The sequence below is a fragment of the Vanacampus margaritifer genome, chromosome 11, assembly GCF_051991255.1.
Source record: "Vanacampus margaritifer isolate UIUO_Vmar chromosome 11, RoL_Vmar_1.0, whole genome shotgun sequence".
Lineage (NCBI taxonomy): Eukaryota > Metazoa > Chordata > Actinopteri > Syngnathiformes > Syngnathidae > Vanacampus > Vanacampus margaritifer.
In genome coordinates, this window is record NC_135442.1 from 3,838,676 (window position 1) to 3,854,087 (window position 15,412).

The 15,412-nt window shown below is 40.4% G+C and overlaps 3 protein-coding genes across 6 annotated transcripts; 1 reads left to right on the top strand and 2 right to left on the bottom strand.

Annotated features, from left to right (window-relative positions):
• The first annotated feature begins 134 nt into the window (after window positions 1–134).
• Window positions 135–2,129, top strand: eef1akmt1 (EEF1A lysine methyltransferase 1). 2 transcript variants are annotated; one of them, XM_077579774.1, is made up of 5 exons: window positions 135–226; window positions 313–507; window positions 657–739; window positions 1,145–1,437; window positions 1,730–2,129. In XM_077579774.1, exons 2-5 carry the CDS (start codon window positions 352–354, stop codon window positions 1,861–1,863), a joined length of 666 nt encoding a protein of 221 aa, XP_077435900.1. In that variant the 5' UTR covers window positions 135–226; window positions 313–351; the 3' UTR covers window positions 1,864–2,129. The 2 variants fall into 2 exon arrangements, with proteins under 2 accessions (XP_077435900.1, XP_077435901.1); XM_077579775.1 differs by having other exon boundaries at window positions 135–209.
• LOC144060334 (intraflagellar transport protein 88 homolog) lies at window positions 1,454–12,588 on the bottom strand. 3 transcript variants are annotated; one of them, XM_077579769.1, is made up of 25 exons: window positions 12,419–12,588; window positions 12,259–12,330; window positions 12,091–12,150; window positions 11,912–11,965; window positions 11,190–11,256; window positions 11,056–11,125; window positions 10,295–10,385; window positions 10,105–10,209; window positions 9,925–10,027; window positions 8,473–8,819; window positions 7,358–7,428; window positions 7,202–7,288; window positions 6,948–7,047; window positions 6,785–6,871; window positions 6,523–6,709; window positions 5,697–5,805; window positions 4,533–4,683; window positions 4,323–4,438; window positions 3,137–3,189; window positions 2,980–3,045; window positions 2,799–2,905; window positions 2,584–2,662; window positions 2,346–2,441; window positions 2,135–2,272; window positions 1,454–1,902 (listed from the first exon to the last, which is right to left on the bottom strand). In XM_077579769.1, the coding sequence occupies exons 1-24, from the start codon at window positions 12,497–12,499 to the stop codon at window positions 2,151–2,153; spliced, it is 2,481 nt and encodes an 826-aa protein (XP_077435895.1). In that variant the 5' UTR covers window positions 12,500–12,588; the 3' UTR covers window positions 1,454–1,902; window positions 2,135–2,150. The 3 variants fall into 3 exon arrangements, with proteins under 3 accessions (XP_077435895.1, XP_077435896.1, XP_077435897.1); XM_077579770.1 differs by having other exon boundaries at window positions 2,584–2,650; window positions 12,419–12,587; XM_077579771.1 differs by lacking the exon at window positions 12,419–12,588 and having other exon boundaries at window positions 12,080–12,150; window positions 12,259–12,328.
• A 650-nt stretch (window positions 12,589–13,238) lies between these two features.
• On the bottom strand, window positions 13,239–15,194 carry il17d (interleukin 17d). Its single transcript, XM_077579773.1, has 2 exons — window positions 14,524–15,194; window positions 13,239–13,676 (listed from the first exon to the last, which is right to left on the bottom strand). Exons 1-2 carry the CDS (start codon window positions 15,066–15,068, stop codon window positions 13,361–13,363), a joined length of 861 nt encoding a protein of 286 aa, XP_077435899.1. The 5' UTR covers window positions 15,069–15,194; the 3' UTR covers window positions 13,239–13,360.
• Window positions 15,195–15,412: the final 218 nt, after the last annotated feature.

Sequence of the window (15,412 nt, forward strand, 5' to 3'; positions counted from 1 at the left end):
CTATATGTATATACAGTAGATGAGTGTGTGAATTTACATTACAGACTCAATTATTAGGAGACTGATTTATTTTCAAGATAGCTGACAGAGCTACTTTTCAGATTTGCAAATTACGATTTCCCTGTTCATTTGAACGCATCATACGGAAACAAATTGTTGGCTGCTGTGACGTCATCACTTCGCGACTCTTCAAACATTGCCTCATCGAGGTGACAGTCGCAGCCGAGTGAGTTTTATTTATTTTTTTCCCCTTCACCTTTTCTTTCTTTCAACACAATAATTACTCCATGTCATAAATGTTGCTCCATTTAGACGAGAAAAGCAGTCGAGCTTCGTCCTCCGTCGTTAAGGATGAGCGCCAGCGACGACGACGACGTCCCGTCGCTGTCGGCTCACACGCTGGCAGCTCTGCAGGAGTTTTACGAGGAGACCCGAGGCGAGGACAACCGCGACGACCCCTCCACAGCCGATGACCACTTTGCCGTGGGAGCCGTTGGCGAGGACTGGGTGAGCTACAAACTAATGTCGTGACACTGCTTTGTCCCGGTGTCTCGTTTACGTACATATTTGTGTTACGTCGTTGACGTTATAACGTAAGCTTGTCGTAAACCGATGACCCTCTAAATACGGTACTTTTTGTGTGTTTGTGCGTGTAGCGGATGAGTCAATTCTGGTACACTGAAGACACAGCAACGCGATTGGCTGAGGAGCTTCTACACCAAGCTGGAGAAGGTGGAAGGTAAACAAAAAATAAACACACCAAGATTCATATTCATAATCGGTGCCTTTTACGCAGAACACAGCAAAGGCTGTGCCGCTTGACTTCTTTTGCTTAGTACACACAAGCACAACTGTCCCAGTCTTACACTTTTCACTTCTAGTCTGTTACAGCTCATGTATTACCTCCAAATGCACTATATTTGTGCGACAACTTCGTCCCTGCATATTGTGTCAGTACCTTTCACACGTTACCTGGCAAAAGCGTGATATTACTGCAAATATGCACTTTTCACGCTGAAAATTAGTGTAGATATACACGTGACTAAATTGCTCACACAAAGTTTCCTTCCAGAAGTGTTAGTGAAGTTGTTGTGTTAACACTTATGTTAGCATTTAGCTTAGCACACTCTGAATTGTGCTTTAGGATCGCGTGCGTGAGCGCCCCCAGCGTTTACCAGAAGCTGAAACAGCTGTGCGGCCCCGATGGCCGTCCGCCATCCGTGACGGTCCTGGAGTACGACCGGCGCTTCGCCGTTTATGGCAACGACTTTGTCTTCTACGACTACAAGCATCCGCTGGCGTTCGAGGGGCCCGGCGTGGCGCCTGGCAGCTTCGACGTGGTCCTGGCCGACCCGCCTTACCTCTCTGAGGAGTGTCTCACCAAAGTGGCCCAAACTGTCAAGTACCTCAGCAAAGGAAAAGTGCTGCTGTGCACAGGTGAGAGAGAGCAAAATGCCATTTCCACTCTTTATTTGAACTAATTAAAGAACACTAAGTCATAATTGGACCCTAAATGATCTGCTTCAGACACATTGGTGCCAAACAAATTAAGAATAGCATCTTTTTTGTTGCCGTAGCAACTAAAGATCACATCCTTTTACAGTCCCTTTTTGTGTTTGCATTAGCATCAGTGCTAATTCAAAGTCGCACAATGCTGTATGGATATGCTAAAAATGACTAGACGTTAGCTTTTAGCTTAGCATAATGAGTATTTAATGGTGTTGTTCAGGAGCCGTCATGGAGAAACTGGCCAGGGATCTCCTGGATGTGAAAGTGTGTCACTTCCTGCCTCAGCACGAGCGCAACTTGTCCAACGACTTCCGATGTTTCGTCAACTATCCGTCGCGGTTGCTGTCCTGCTGATTAGCGGGGGAAAGGGGACCGTCCACAAGGTCCCGGTTGCTGATTGGACAATGAGTCACATGATCACGTCAAATGGAAACATGGGACGACGGTGGCAAAGAAAGGCAATGGTGGTAAAAACGTTGACACGTTTACATCTACTAGTGTTTATGTACCACTTATTTTATCTTTATGTATTTTCCATTTCCACCCTTGTATGTACTAAAATGTATATTGCATGTAGCTGGTTCAAATAAAATGGATGTGAGGCCATTTTGAGAGCACAACTGACATGATGATGATGTTTTCTACTCGGGCAGTAGCTCATCTCCGAGGTCCTCGCCGGCAAAGACGTCGTCGTCCAGCCGCTTCTTGGCGCCGGTCCTGGGCTGGTCGGCGAGGGGGCCCAGCGGGTCCACGTAGGACGCGTCTACGCAAACACAAAATGGCCGCTAGCGTTGACCGACGCCATTCGATTGGCCGAGGGCCCCGTGGTCACCCACCCAGTTCTTCGGAACTGCCGCAGCTCTCGTAAGGCTCGCCGGAGGCAGGAAGTGACATCACGGGCACAACCGCGCGCTCGCCTTTGGGAACGCTGTCTGAAACGTGGCACAAGAAGAAGGTTATTTGAGTTTAAAACAAAACAACTCAAATTGAAAGCAATTTCTTCCCAGCTTAACTCAGCCAGGTAACAACTCTCATTTTTGGGTGTCAAAAATATGAATACAAGCAAGTACTGACCAGCAGTCAAGTCTGCAGCGTCTGTTCTTTTACTTCTTGTACTTCCTTCTCGGTCTGCCTTTGCTCTCTGGAGGAAAAGCTCATCCGCAGATACAACAGCGTGAACATGAAAAATGCAAAATAGGAGCACAACAATTCGAGGCCATTTTGCTGCCACAGGAAGTCATTAAAATGAAAATGTGTCGACTTCAAGTGAGCGCCCACAACGTGCGTACTTGTTCTCTGAGCTCCTTCATCTTCTCCACCTTCTTGAGTTTGCTGGCGTAGTCGTGGCCTTCCTGCCGGCCCAAGCACTGACACAGACGCACCAAAAAGCGCAGACCTACACACACACAAAACATTTGAATTGTTGTACTAGTGTCCGATTTGTGCTGCTGAGACAAAATGGCTTCTTACATTGCGCATCTTCAGGGAACTTTCGGTGGATTTCTTTGTAGGTTTCAAGAGCTTTCTGGCTGTCGCCTGAAAGGAGAAGAAGCCAAAGTTGAGAGTCGCTGGCGTCATGTGGAAAGCGCGTCGTTCGTGGGAAGAGGATGCGGGTGCAAGTTCTGACCGCTTCTCCTGTGACAGCTGGCCACCATCAGCTGCCACCTCACCTCGCTCGGTCTGAGGAGCGCAACACAAACGGTCAGCATCAACTTCATGCATTTCAGAAAACAATAAGGAATTCAATATTTTCATTTCATTCACTTTTTTTCTACTGCTTTAAAAAAAAAGGTTTTTTTTCTGTCACATCGATTTATTTTATTAAAATGAACACTTTTTGGCATTTATTTTTTATTTGGTGGTATTTTAATTTTTAGGGAACGTCATGCAATATATTTAGCTTTTTTTTTTTTTTAATTTAACATTTTAAATGCATTGTTTATTTTGTAAAAAAAAAACAATTTTTTTACAAACTTTTTTTCATATGGTATTGTTCTTAAATGAGCAACAGTTTATATTTTAATGTTTAATATTTTTCTCAATTTTTTTCACTCAGCCTTATTTTTCTTCTTCTTGCTTTAACAGCTTTTATTTTTTTATGCATTTAAAAACGCCATCATTTAGTTTATATTTGAATGTTATTTTATCACGTGACAATCTTAAAAAAAAAAGAAAATTTTATGGTTTTAATCATTCTCTTCGCTACATCTTATTTTATGCAGATTTTTATATAAAAAAAAAATGAACATTTAAAAATGGCTCTCCAAATTTAGGGAGTTTTATTTTTCTATTTTTATCCAAAACATAAATGGATATTGAATAAAAATATATAAAAACAAAAAAACACGTGACATATTGTGCACATGTAGACAAGAACTCATTCACTCCCAGCGCTTTTCACTGAAGCAACCCTCTTCGCTCCCGGTTGTTTTACTGGATTTTGACTGATTTTGCAAGGCCCACAGATTAGTCTCTTCTTTCATCAGGAAAAAAAAAGTATTTTTAGTTTTGCAACAATTAGCATTAGAATAAAGTAAAATTTCATCATTATTCACAAATCTATTTAGAAATGTGAGTAATTAGCTTTTTTTTCCAACATGGCCCTGGTTGATCTCTTATACTCTACTGCCACCTGCTGGCCTTTTTTTTATAATAACGACCATTTCTTCAACCGTTCCCTGCAGTTGAGAGGTTGTAAGCTCTAGCATAAAAATAAAAGAAGTAAAAATACGTCTTTGGGACACCTAAAACATTTCAAATTGAACGTGCAAATGAGTTATCATTATCATAAACTGCCCCCGTTGTTGACTCACTGCATGAGGATGGCTCGGTCAAAGTAGTGAATGGCCTTCTCGTAGAGCTGCGTCTGCACGTAGTAGGCCGCCAACCACTCGATCACCTCCACGTTGCACGGGAACAGCCGGAAGGACTGGCGAGGAAGTGACATCATCGTCATCGTCGTCAAAATGACTATTACAGGATGAGTGACAAATTCACAACACGTACGTTGTGTGTGTGCGTACCTCGCAGTAGTAGTAGAGGGCTTGCATCTTGTCGCCCTCCAGGTCGTGCAGATCCCCCAGCTTGGCCAGAGCCTTGGGGTCGTTGGGGACCACGCTGATGACCTGCATCAGCCACTCCACCGCCTGGTGGGGGTCCTCGAGGAGCTCGTAGCTGATGCGGTTAAAGATTTAAAAAAAAAAAAAGGGGCCTGACTGATATATTTTTCTTTTTGTAGCCCCATGACGGTTCCGATATTTGGCAGAAGATGCATATACACAACAATTTGTTCAATTATTAAGTTACGGTAAAATAGTTAACAAAAAATTCTTGCAAAATCTCAATGATATTATTATTATGACACATGACAATTTGAAATTTTGGTCTAGATTTGAGCACGAATCATGTAAGGTGACATGATTTGCTTTCACGGGCCACTTAAAATGAAGAAGCAAGCCGGATCTGGTCCCGGGGCCTTAGGTTTGACATCTGTTTCTTTGTAATGTGTAGAAAATTAAAATAATTTCATTTCATTTTTTTAATAAAATTAAAACAGCTAATATTAATATTACTATTAATTATTATTAATAATAATAATTAACTCATTCACTGCCATTGACATCAAAAATTCATTTAAATTTTTTTCTATTAGTTAAAAAAAATCCACTTTTGTTAAGAGTATGAAATCCTCGTTTTTACTGTACATTTAGAACAGGTATAAAATTTGTGATTAATTGTTGGTTAACTACTGAAGTCATGCGATTAATTACGATTAAAATTTGTAATCGCCTGACACCCCTAATTTTTAATAATCTTTTCTTTTTCTTTTTTTATCACGTCACGTGATTAAAATTTTATTGTAATTAATCGCATGACTTCACTAGTTAACTCGTGATTAATCACAAATTTTATATCTGTTCTAAATGTACAATAAATAAAAAAATTCTATGTTTTCATACTTTTGTTAACAAAAGCGGAATTTTTTTTATACTAATAGAAATAGTTCAAATGAAGTTTTGGACGTCTACAGCCGTCAATGGCAGTAATTAATATACTAATATATGATGAAATTGTATATTTTTTAAATTAGAATGTTGTAAATAAAGACATTTAGCAAAAAAATGAAGAAAAAAAAACAACCAAACTGAAAATTTTCCCCAGCTTGGCGTGCTCCTGTTAAAGGATACATATCGGCCAGCTGATACATGACCTCGGCGCTGTCCCTGAGGATGGCGTGGAGCTTCAGGAAGCAGTCCAGCGCGTCGTCCAAACGATTCAGCTTCTTGTACGTGAGACCTTGGCACACAAAAAAGGCTCGTTTTGATCCTCTCTATGCCGAAGAACAAGAAGTTTTGTTTTTCCTTTTCTTGGCAACAAAAAAAAGGCTCGTTTTGATCCTCTCTATGCCGAAGAACAAGAAGGTGTTTTTTTTTTTTTGGGGCAACAAAAAAAAGGCTCGTTTTGATCCTCTCTATGCCGAAGAACAAGAAGTTTTGTTTTTCCTTTTCTTGGCAACAAAAAAAAGGCTCGTTTTGATCCTCTCTATGCCGAAGAACAAGAAGGTTTCTTTTTTTTTGGGGGGCAACACAAAAAAGGCTCGTTTTGATCCTCTCTATGCCGAAGAACAAGAAGTTTTGTTTTTCCTTTTCTTGGCAACAAAAAAAGGCTAGTTTTGATCCTCTCTATGCCGAAGAACAAGAAGGTGTTTTTTTTTTTTTTGGGGCAACAAAAAAAGGCTCGTTTTGATCCTCTCTATGCCGAAGAACAAGAAGTTTTGTTTTTCCTTTTCTTGGCAACAAAAAAAAGGCTCGTTTTGATCCTCTCTATGCCGAAGAACAAGAAGGTGTTTTTTTTTTGGCAACAAAAAAAAGGCTCGTTTTGATCCTCTCTATGCCGAAGAACAAGAAGTTTTGTTTTTTCTTCTCTTGGCAACAAAAAAAAGGCTCGTTTTGATCCTCTCTATGCCGAAGAACAAGAAGGTGTTTTTTTTTTTTTTTTCTTGGTGGAGGTTACCCAGGTTCCTGAGGGCTTCGGTGCAGGAGGAGTCGTTCCTCAGCGCCTCTTTGAAGAACTCGGCCGCCTTGTCGTAGTCCTGCTTGACGAACTCCGTGTTGCCTTTGCACACGAAGGCTCCCGGGTTGTAGCGGTCCGCGTTCATGGCCAGGTCGGCGTAGTGCTCGGCCTGCTTGTAGTCCTTCTCCTGGAACCGCGGGAAGAACTTTAGTTTTTGCTCGTCCTTGACAGGATTTCCGGTCGTAATTGAATGAAGTCGTACCAGGATGAAGAGGCTGGAGAGGTTGTTGGCTGCGGCGCTTTTGACTCTGCTCTCCTGCTTGGCCACTTCCTTGAGGATTTTCATGGCCTACAAGAAAAAAGTCCACGTCAGGCTCCCTGGCTTTGATCAATGATGTGTACTGCGCCTTTAAGAAGTGTCTGACCTGGTCAAAGTACATCTGTCCGAAGAAGGTCATGGCCTTTTTCAATTGCAGGTCATTGGCCAGCTCCACATACGGAGAGTTCTTCACCAAGTCGACGCACCTTTCACACAACACAAAAATAATCATAAATAATGGGGAAAAAAATAAATATAATTAAAAAAAAATATTTTAAAAAATATAATATTAATATTTAATATAATCTAAAAAAAAAAAAGAATAAAAGATTCTTTCACACACACACAAAAGCAACAAACCAGTCAAATCCAGCCGCAAATGAAGTCTCGATGGCCGGAGCGATGAGCTTGGCGGAGGTCAACACGTACTTCTCAGCGCGAGCTTTCCTGTGAGGGACGGAAAATATTCTGACACAGCAAATGTGATGTGTTGGAATGTTATGAAAGCATTCTTACAAAGCTTTCTCCATTTGGTGCAGCTTGTCGTTCTTGATGACCTCCATCAACATGTTGGATTTGATGTCATCCTCCAACACGGCACAGAGTTGATAACACAAACGCACATTTAGACATTTTATTTGGCATATTTACACACAATCACAAGTTATTCATTATAGTCACGTTTTATTTTTCATTTTGACTTTTTAATCAGTTTGTTTGATTTTGTTTTTGGAGCAAGTTTGTTACGGTCTTTTTTTCATTTTAGTTTAGCTTTTATTACAGTAAAATCCCGTGAAGAACACACACATGTATAGTAAGCCGCCCCAAAATCATCCTTAAAAAGCAGGGGGGGGTTTTCTCTTTACTTCTTGTGTACAAAACTCAAAAAATCTAACATAACAATAAAGTGTACATGCATTTAAATTTCAGGTTCAAAACTAAACTCTTTTCCCAAATTATTTTTAAAATGTTTTCCAAAATCTGTGTTCTCGAACTGTATGCTCTTATATATATATATATATATATTTTTATTTATTTATTTAATGTTATACATTGTGTATGAAATGCACTATAAATCGGTGATTCTATTTTTTTTTTTTTTTAAACAACTAGGCAACCATAGAGTGAAAACATTTCGGTTGTTATTTAGCCGTTGTATAATTAGGGATAGGTTGTTGTTGTTTTTTATGAGTGTTATTCACGGGAATTTTACAACAATTTTAGTCTTAGTTTTAGTATTTTCTTTTCAATATAGCGAGTGAGCTATTTGTTGAGTGCAAGGTAAAAACAAATTTTTTTTTTAAACATGATTACTAAGTACAATTCTCAAACATCTGAGCTTCATTCTTCTGTAGCTACAGATCTACAGCAATACCGAAAATAAACACATTTAAAATTGTATTAATTGACAACGACATTTTCATAAAACTATAGTAATAGTTTTTTTTTTTTTTTAACAAAATGTCGTTTCAGGTATAGTTTTTTTTTTTTTTTTTTTAACATTGTTATTTTATTTCTTTAAACTGCTTCTTCAATGTTTGAGTTCATTTGTGAGTTTTCACTAACCACGATAACTTTGGCGCAAACGCACCCAAAGCAACACAATAAGCGCAATAAGTGTTTTGCCTCACATTAGCGGCGATGTACTTGTCTTCGTGCTGCACGTGCAGCGGCACCGCGAGGAGCTTGTGGAAGGCGTTCTTCATGCCGTCGGGGTTGTGGATGGCGTAGTAGCACAGGACCAGGTTGTAGCCCGTCCGGACGTTGGCGCTGTTGCTCATGATGTGCTCGAAGGACGCCACGGCGTCAGAGTACTGACCCTGCAGCACGAAGACGGTGCCGATGTTCTGCATGATCTTGATCCTCATCTCCTTGTAGCCGTCCGAGATGTGGTCCAGCGCCATGCGGTAATACTTGATGGCCTGCGGGTAGTTCTTCTGCTTGACCCAGATGTTGGCCATGTTCACCCTCAGGCGGCCTTAAGTGCAGAACGGCGGCAAAACTAGTTCACAAACTGGTGGACTTTGTAGCATATTATTTGTAAGAAAGAGGAGAGATTGACATGAGTTCCACAAAATTCAACCTCAATAAAAAAAAAAAAAAAGCCAGTTTGACTTCACAACACCATTTTTTGACCCAAGTAAAGGATCTGACCAATATTTTCTTAGTTCTTTTTCACTAAAAGAGCCATTTCTTGGCTCAAAGTTGGGTCAAACTGACCCAAGTCGACGATCGGTCCATTTTTTGACCCAACTGTTTTTAGAGTGTGGCCCGCAATGACAGAACACAAACTGCAGTTTTCCAATTGTTATTGCTAATTGTGCCCACAGGAGGGCGCACTGCCAATCACTTTAATGACATTGTGAAATTTGGCTGTTAGTCGGAATTTGATGCAATGTAAAGAAATTTCAGATTGCTCTGCACTCGGATAATAAATTTCATAATGGACTTGTAATTATTTGCACCGCAAAAATAAAACAGGACATATTTTAACTGGCTGTTGTTATTTATAACTCAGACATACTAATGTGGCCCACTTTAGATCAAATTTGGATGAAAGTGGCCACTGAATGAATGTAAGTTTGACAGCCCCGTTTTAGGCTGACATTTTAATAGTTAAACTAAAATGAAGATTGTTTTGACAACTCAGCCCCCAAAGCCAGTTTCACTGAGCAACATGAAATTTATTACGTGTGTCCATCACGAGTAAATCGAGAAAAGAGTCTCAAGAAGCAATTCCTGAAAATGCGCAGGCGGTCCGCCATCTTACGTTGAAGCAGACATTTTACAGTCGTTGTTTGAAAATTCAGCCCCAGAAACTACTTTTACTTAGAGACATGAAATTTAAAAATTGCTCGCGTCTTACATGAGCTCACCCACAAAAAATGTCTCAAGAAGCCATTTTCTAAAAAACACAGGAAGTCATCCATTTTGATTTGAAGATTAGGCCAAAATCCTAACGTTGGCTTATTTCGTTCCTGAAACCAATATCACTTATCAACATGAAATTTGGGAAGTAAGCCTATTAAAAAAAAAAAATCTCAAGATGGCCGACAGCAGATTGACAGCAACTTCCAGCTCACCTCCATTAGTGAACATTTTATTATTGACGATTTCACCGTAGCTGTTCAGAGCTTCTGGGTACATCTCATTGTTTTCATACTGGTTCGCCAGGTTGAGCAGAACCTGACAGCGAAGACAACAACAACACGTGTTAACGGGCAAAAGTGACATCGGGGGCCCGATTGTATAGTCGCACTCACGACGTAGGTGAGATCCACGTTGATCTGTTCCGCGTTTTCCGTCTGTTCTCTCTGTCTCACCAGCGCTCGCTCCTTCCTGCCGGCCTCTCGAGCCTTCTCCAGGGCCTGTCAAAAACGCAACATGCGCTACGGACAACGATTGAGAAGGCAGCAACGCATGCAGACAAGAAAACTTGAGCAAGAATCTGACCAGTTGCGAGTTGCCGGTGCTTTGCGCCACGCAGCTCTCGCTGATCAAGTCGTTGACGTTCTTCTCCAAGAGCTTGATCTTCTCCTCGGGCCTAAGACAAAGATAACAAATGGCACACGAGGCAAACATGGTTAGCATCGCAGCTAACACAGTAACTAGCTAACATTATAACGACTCACGTGCAGGCTTGGGGTGTAACGGAAAACATGTACCGCAATTACGTAATCAGATTACCAAAAAAATGAAATTACAGGGAAAAAAACATGTAATCAGATTACAGGTAAATTTCTTAAAAATGGGGATTACTTCGAGGATTACAATTTCTACAATGAGAGCGAGAGAGAGAGAGAGAGAAGCTAAACTTGTGACTGGGATAAAAGTTCATTTTGCAGTTGATGTCATGCATCTTCATTGGATCGATCGATCTATCTATGTTTTCAGTGACAGTTCGAAAACAGCATATGGACATCAATCAATCAATCAATCAATCAATCAATCAATAGCCTACATGCTTTTTAATTACCCAAGCAAATAGCAAGGGCACATTGTATAAAATATATATTGTGGTGATATTTATTTTTGATCTTGTCTTCATGAGCATACTCGGTTTTGGAGTAATCCAAAAGTAATCCAAAGTAGTCAAGTTACATTACATTAATATTATGGTACTTGGATTACATTACTAACTACATTTTTTTTAGCAGGTAACTTGTAACTATAACGGAATACATTTTGAAAGTAACCCTCCAAACCCTGCTCACGTGTTATCTTTCTTTTCTTCCAGTGGCGGTGCGGGGCCTCTGGACTGGCCCAGGGGATCAAAGGGCGGGCCTAAAACGATTTGATTTATTAAATGGACAAGAAATAGCAATGCCAACAATTTGGTTGGACTCACCTCGTGTGGGAGAGGATGTATAACCTGCAGCACTAATGGCAGACATGGGGCGAGCCGCTCCGCTCGGCTATGATCAAACAAATTGTTCAATCATTTTCATTTCACTCATTCATTGCCATTGACGGCTATAGACGTCAAAAATTCATTTGAACTATTTCTATTAGTTTAACTTTTTTCCCACTTTTGTTAACAAGAGTATGAAAACCTAGAATGTTTTTTATTCTATTAGAGCAGATATAAAATTTGTGATTAATCGTGAGGTAACAAGTGAAGTCATGCGATTAATTACGATTAAAAATTGTAATCGCCTGATGCCCCTAATTTTTAATAATCGTTTAAAAAAAAAGATTAAAAAAATTAATAAAAAATATTTAAATTATTTTATTTATTTATTCATTTTTTAAAGAAAATATTTTAAAAAAATAGGGGCAATTATAATAAGAATAATTGTAATTAATCGCATGACTTCACTAGTTAACTCACGGTTAATCACAAATTTTAATTCTCTAAATGTAAAAAAAAATAAAAATTCTAGGTATTCATACTCTTGTTAACAAAAGTGGAAAAAAAAATGTTAAACTAATAGAAATTGTCCAAATGAAATTATGACGTCTATAGCCGTCAATGGCAGTGAATGAGTTAAAGAGTTCTCTTCCTCCCAGACGTGCCTCTGGGATCCATTTCGAGTCCTTTCTGTTTTTTTTTACACTAGCATGGCTTACCTGTACAGTTGTTGTCGTTGGTCGACTTGATGATGATGGCATGGGTGTACGACACTGTCAATGTAAGCAAGTGCTCATTTTTTATGCTGACACACACGCGCGCACACACACACACACACACACACGCAGACACACACACAACCATGAAACAAACACAAGCACACTCACGTTGTACTTACGCCAGAGGAAGAACTTAAAGGTCGCCCCCCTGTGGTAGAGTCGGCAGTATGTCCATTAATCTGCATGGAAAATGAGGCCATAGCTTCAATATAATAATGACAAGAATTCATAATAATAATAATAATAATAATAATAATAATAATAATAATAATAATAATAATACAGACCGGTTGTAGATGTACTCTTTTCCTCTGACTGCTCTTGATTACTTCTTGGAAGCTGGCATCATTATCCAACTCCTTTCCAAATGAAAAATAGTTTATCAAGTACACTTACTATAGAGTGATTATGAACCAAAACAATAATAAATAAATAAAAAGATCTCACCTTGCAGTCAAAAAGTGGATTGTAATCGTTGTAGCCGGAATACAGGTCATCCTCCTTCACGCTCAAAAGTCGATTGTTCATTTGTCTCTTTAAGATGCTTTTAACGAGAACTTGTGAGCCATTCAGGTCAAAGCTAATATGAGCGATATTGAATGAACAAATAATATAAAAAGAATAAAATAGCAGCAGGCGTGGCCATCTTTATGATGTCATCAGTTTGAACTTCATTCAACCCTTGGTGCAGATACTGTGATGTCACACGAGCTTTAGTGATGCAACAACTCAAATTGCAAAGACATTTTAGTTAACAAAAATTGCTTGGAATTTTTTTTTTATATGAACTGAAATTAAATTTGAAAACAAACTATAATTATAGCAAAAATGTCATCTTTGTCAATTAAGCTCATATATAAGCTTTTGAGGTTCATTTTAAATGGGTTTATTTCGTTATTGCTGTTAGTACAGAAGAAGAAAGGTCAAAAGTCACTTCTGAATTGTAGTGCACTTTACCGTATTACAATTGGTTAGGGTTAAAAAAAAGATAGATAAATAAATAAATAAATAAAAATATTAAAGGAGATAGATAAAAATAAAAATAAAACATCTGCAAACATATGAACATGTGAAATGCAAACATGGGTTAGCTGCAAGTAATTCAGGTGGATTGAACGTGGCAGTCATAGAAGTAGCACAGTTTGTCCACACGGAGGCGCTCTAGCATTATTATTTGAATATTTGACATAAAAATGGAAGATTAACCCCTGAGAGAAGGGTTACCTGTAAAAAATTAAATAAATAAAAATTCAAAAATAGACAAATCTTGAGAAATGTACTTGTTTAATTGGCTAGCTTCTTTACACGTACAGAATAATTGATTATTATTTACATAAAGTAACAGCCATGCAATATTATAAGCAGTAATAATCGTCTGACGACTTTTCTTCATCCCCAAGCCCGCGCAGCTTTGGACTTTGCCGTCCTCCAAGAGTCCAGAGTCCTCGTGGCGTTCTGCACGGCCCGGTCCTTGTCCAGCAGCGGGACGCAGGTGCAGCCCACCGCGACGGACACGTACACCTCCGAGTACGAGTGCCGACCCCCCACGCAAGAACCGGACCTCCTGAGGACCACGGAGGGAGCGTAGACCGGAGTGCTGCGATACTGCTGGCTCTCCTGCCGCCGAGGTCCGGTCAGGCAGCCTTTACACAAGCAGTACGCCTCCGGGATGTGACGAGGGTACCGGCTCGGGTCGTACGAGATCCTGAAAGGCAGGCAGACAACGGACTGTATCGGCCAGTATCGGTACGGTATCACGATACAGTCCAACAAAACCACAAAATCTTCATGTTGTTCATGTTGTACCAGATTTGGCCACTTAGGGGCAGTGTGGTTCCACACGGTCTGATACACTGTTAAGTTGTAGCCACATTAGAGAGTAGAAGGAAAAAGTCACCATCAAGTTATTCCAAATAAAAGTAGTTTTTTTTGCAGCGTGGAGCCGTTCGTTTGAGTGATAAAAGTGCCGCGGGTCAGACTGGAGTAGATCATTACGATTCCTTGAACATCTATAAATTGAAGCAAAAATCATTTCGAATCAAAAAGCGTTCTCAATCGAAAATCGATTCTGAATCGAATCGCGCACCCAAAAATCGGAATCGAATCGTGAGACATTGGAAGATTCCCACCCCACAATAAATAGTATCATTTGTCAATAAAATGATTGCAAGTACACATCTGCAGAGGAGATAATTCCCACTGCACACTGCCACCTACTGTAGCGAATGTGCAATTACCACCACCTCTACAGTGTGAAACTGGGGTGGAAATCAAATCAAAGTAACTCACAATATGAAATTGCAATTACTGATACCAAAAAATCAACACTCCACATAAAAAAAAAAAAAACTTTACAAAAACATTTAAATCAATGTGTAAATAAGATTGATGCTGGTTTGTTATCAATACTATATTGTAAGGATTCAATCATCCCTGTATCAGAAGGAATCCGAGTAGCCAATGATATCAATCCCCAAATAATCAAACTAGCCAGAGCCACAAACAGGCCAAATATAAACACACATCATACAAACAAGTGTAGGAGTCGCCACCTGTAGGCCCAAGGTGAGACGCTGAGCAGGTTGACCGGGAGTTTGCTCTTGCCGTCCGAGGCGGCGCCGGGGCAGCTGAGGTTGACCCGGTCCCGGGGCTCCAGCTGCAGGGCGTGGTGGAAGGCGCTCAGCACGCCCACCGACAGGCGGCCGAACATCTGCTCCAGGATCTCCTCGGGAAGGTCCAGGCACGAGCGGCTCCGGGTCGCCTTCTTTCGCACGCGGCCGCCCACCGCGGCGGCGTGGGCGGCGAGGAGGAGCAGCAGCAGCGCGGCGGCCGCCAGCAGCAGCGGCACGCGGGGCCCGGGGGGCATGGCGAGCTTTCCCGAGCTTTCCCGAGCTTTCCCGGTGTGGCGAGCTAAGTGCGAACGCGCGCTCCCATCGCACTCCCGGCGGGTCAACTTGCGGCTGCGAGTGCGAGTGCGAGCTTGTGTCCTCTTTCCGCGCAGCGCAGTCCTGCTAGACAAACATCTGGCGCGGGAGTGGGCGGTGCGCACGGCGTGGGAGCAGCTGTTGCGGGGCTCTCTTGGATCAACTGGGTCCATGCACAAATGACTTGAAATGACTTTGATGATTATGGATCATCTTATGAACTCATTCACTGCCATTGACGGCAAAAATTCATTTGAACTATTTCTATTAGTTTAACATTTTTTCCCCACTTTTGTTAACAAGAGTACGAAAACCTAAAATTGTTTTTATTGTACATTTAGAACAGATATAAATTTTGTGATTCATCGTGAGTTAACTAGTAAAGTCATGGGATTAATTATGATTAAAAAATGTATACGCCTGACGCCCCTAATTTTTTATATTTTCTTTTTCTTTTTTAGAAAATATTAAAAATAAAAAAAATATATACTTTTCTTTAAAGAAGAAAATACTATTA

Bases quoted from the DNA above. Each gene is read 5' to 3' on its own strand.
- LOC144060334 (XM_077579769.1), bottom strand. From the start codon at position 12,499: ATGAACAATCGACTTTTGAGCGTGAAGGAGGATGACCTGTATTCCGGC. The intron at 11,966-12,090 runs GTAAGTACAACG...TTACATTGACAG, and splicing joins CTTTAAGTTCTTCCTCTGGC to TGTCGTACACCCATGCCATC. The intron at 2,442-2,583 runs GTCAGTACTTGC...GCCACGTTTCAG, and splicing joins CGCTGCAGACTTGACTGCTG to ACAGCGTTCCCAAAGGCGAG.
- il17d (XM_077579773.1), bottom strand. From the start codon at position 15,068: ATGGACCCAGTTGATCCAAGAGAGCCCCGCAACAGCTGCTCCCACGCC. The intron at 13,677-14,523 runs GTGGCGACTCCT...CCTGCCTTTCAG, and splicing joins GTCTCACCTTGGGCCTACAG to GATCTCGTACGACCCGAGCC.
- eef1akmt1 (XM_077579774.1), top strand. From the start codon at position 352: ATGAGCGCCAGCGACGACGACGACGTCCCGTCGCTGTCGGCTCACACG. The intron at 740-1,144 runs GTAAACAAAAAA...ATTGTGCTTTAG, and splicing joins CAAGCTGGAGAAGGTGGAAG to GATCGCGTGCGTGAGCGCCC. The intron at 1,438-1,729 runs GTGAGAGAGAGC...GGTGTTGTTCAG, and splicing joins AAAAGTGCTGCTGTGCACAG to GAGCCGTCATGGAGAAACTG.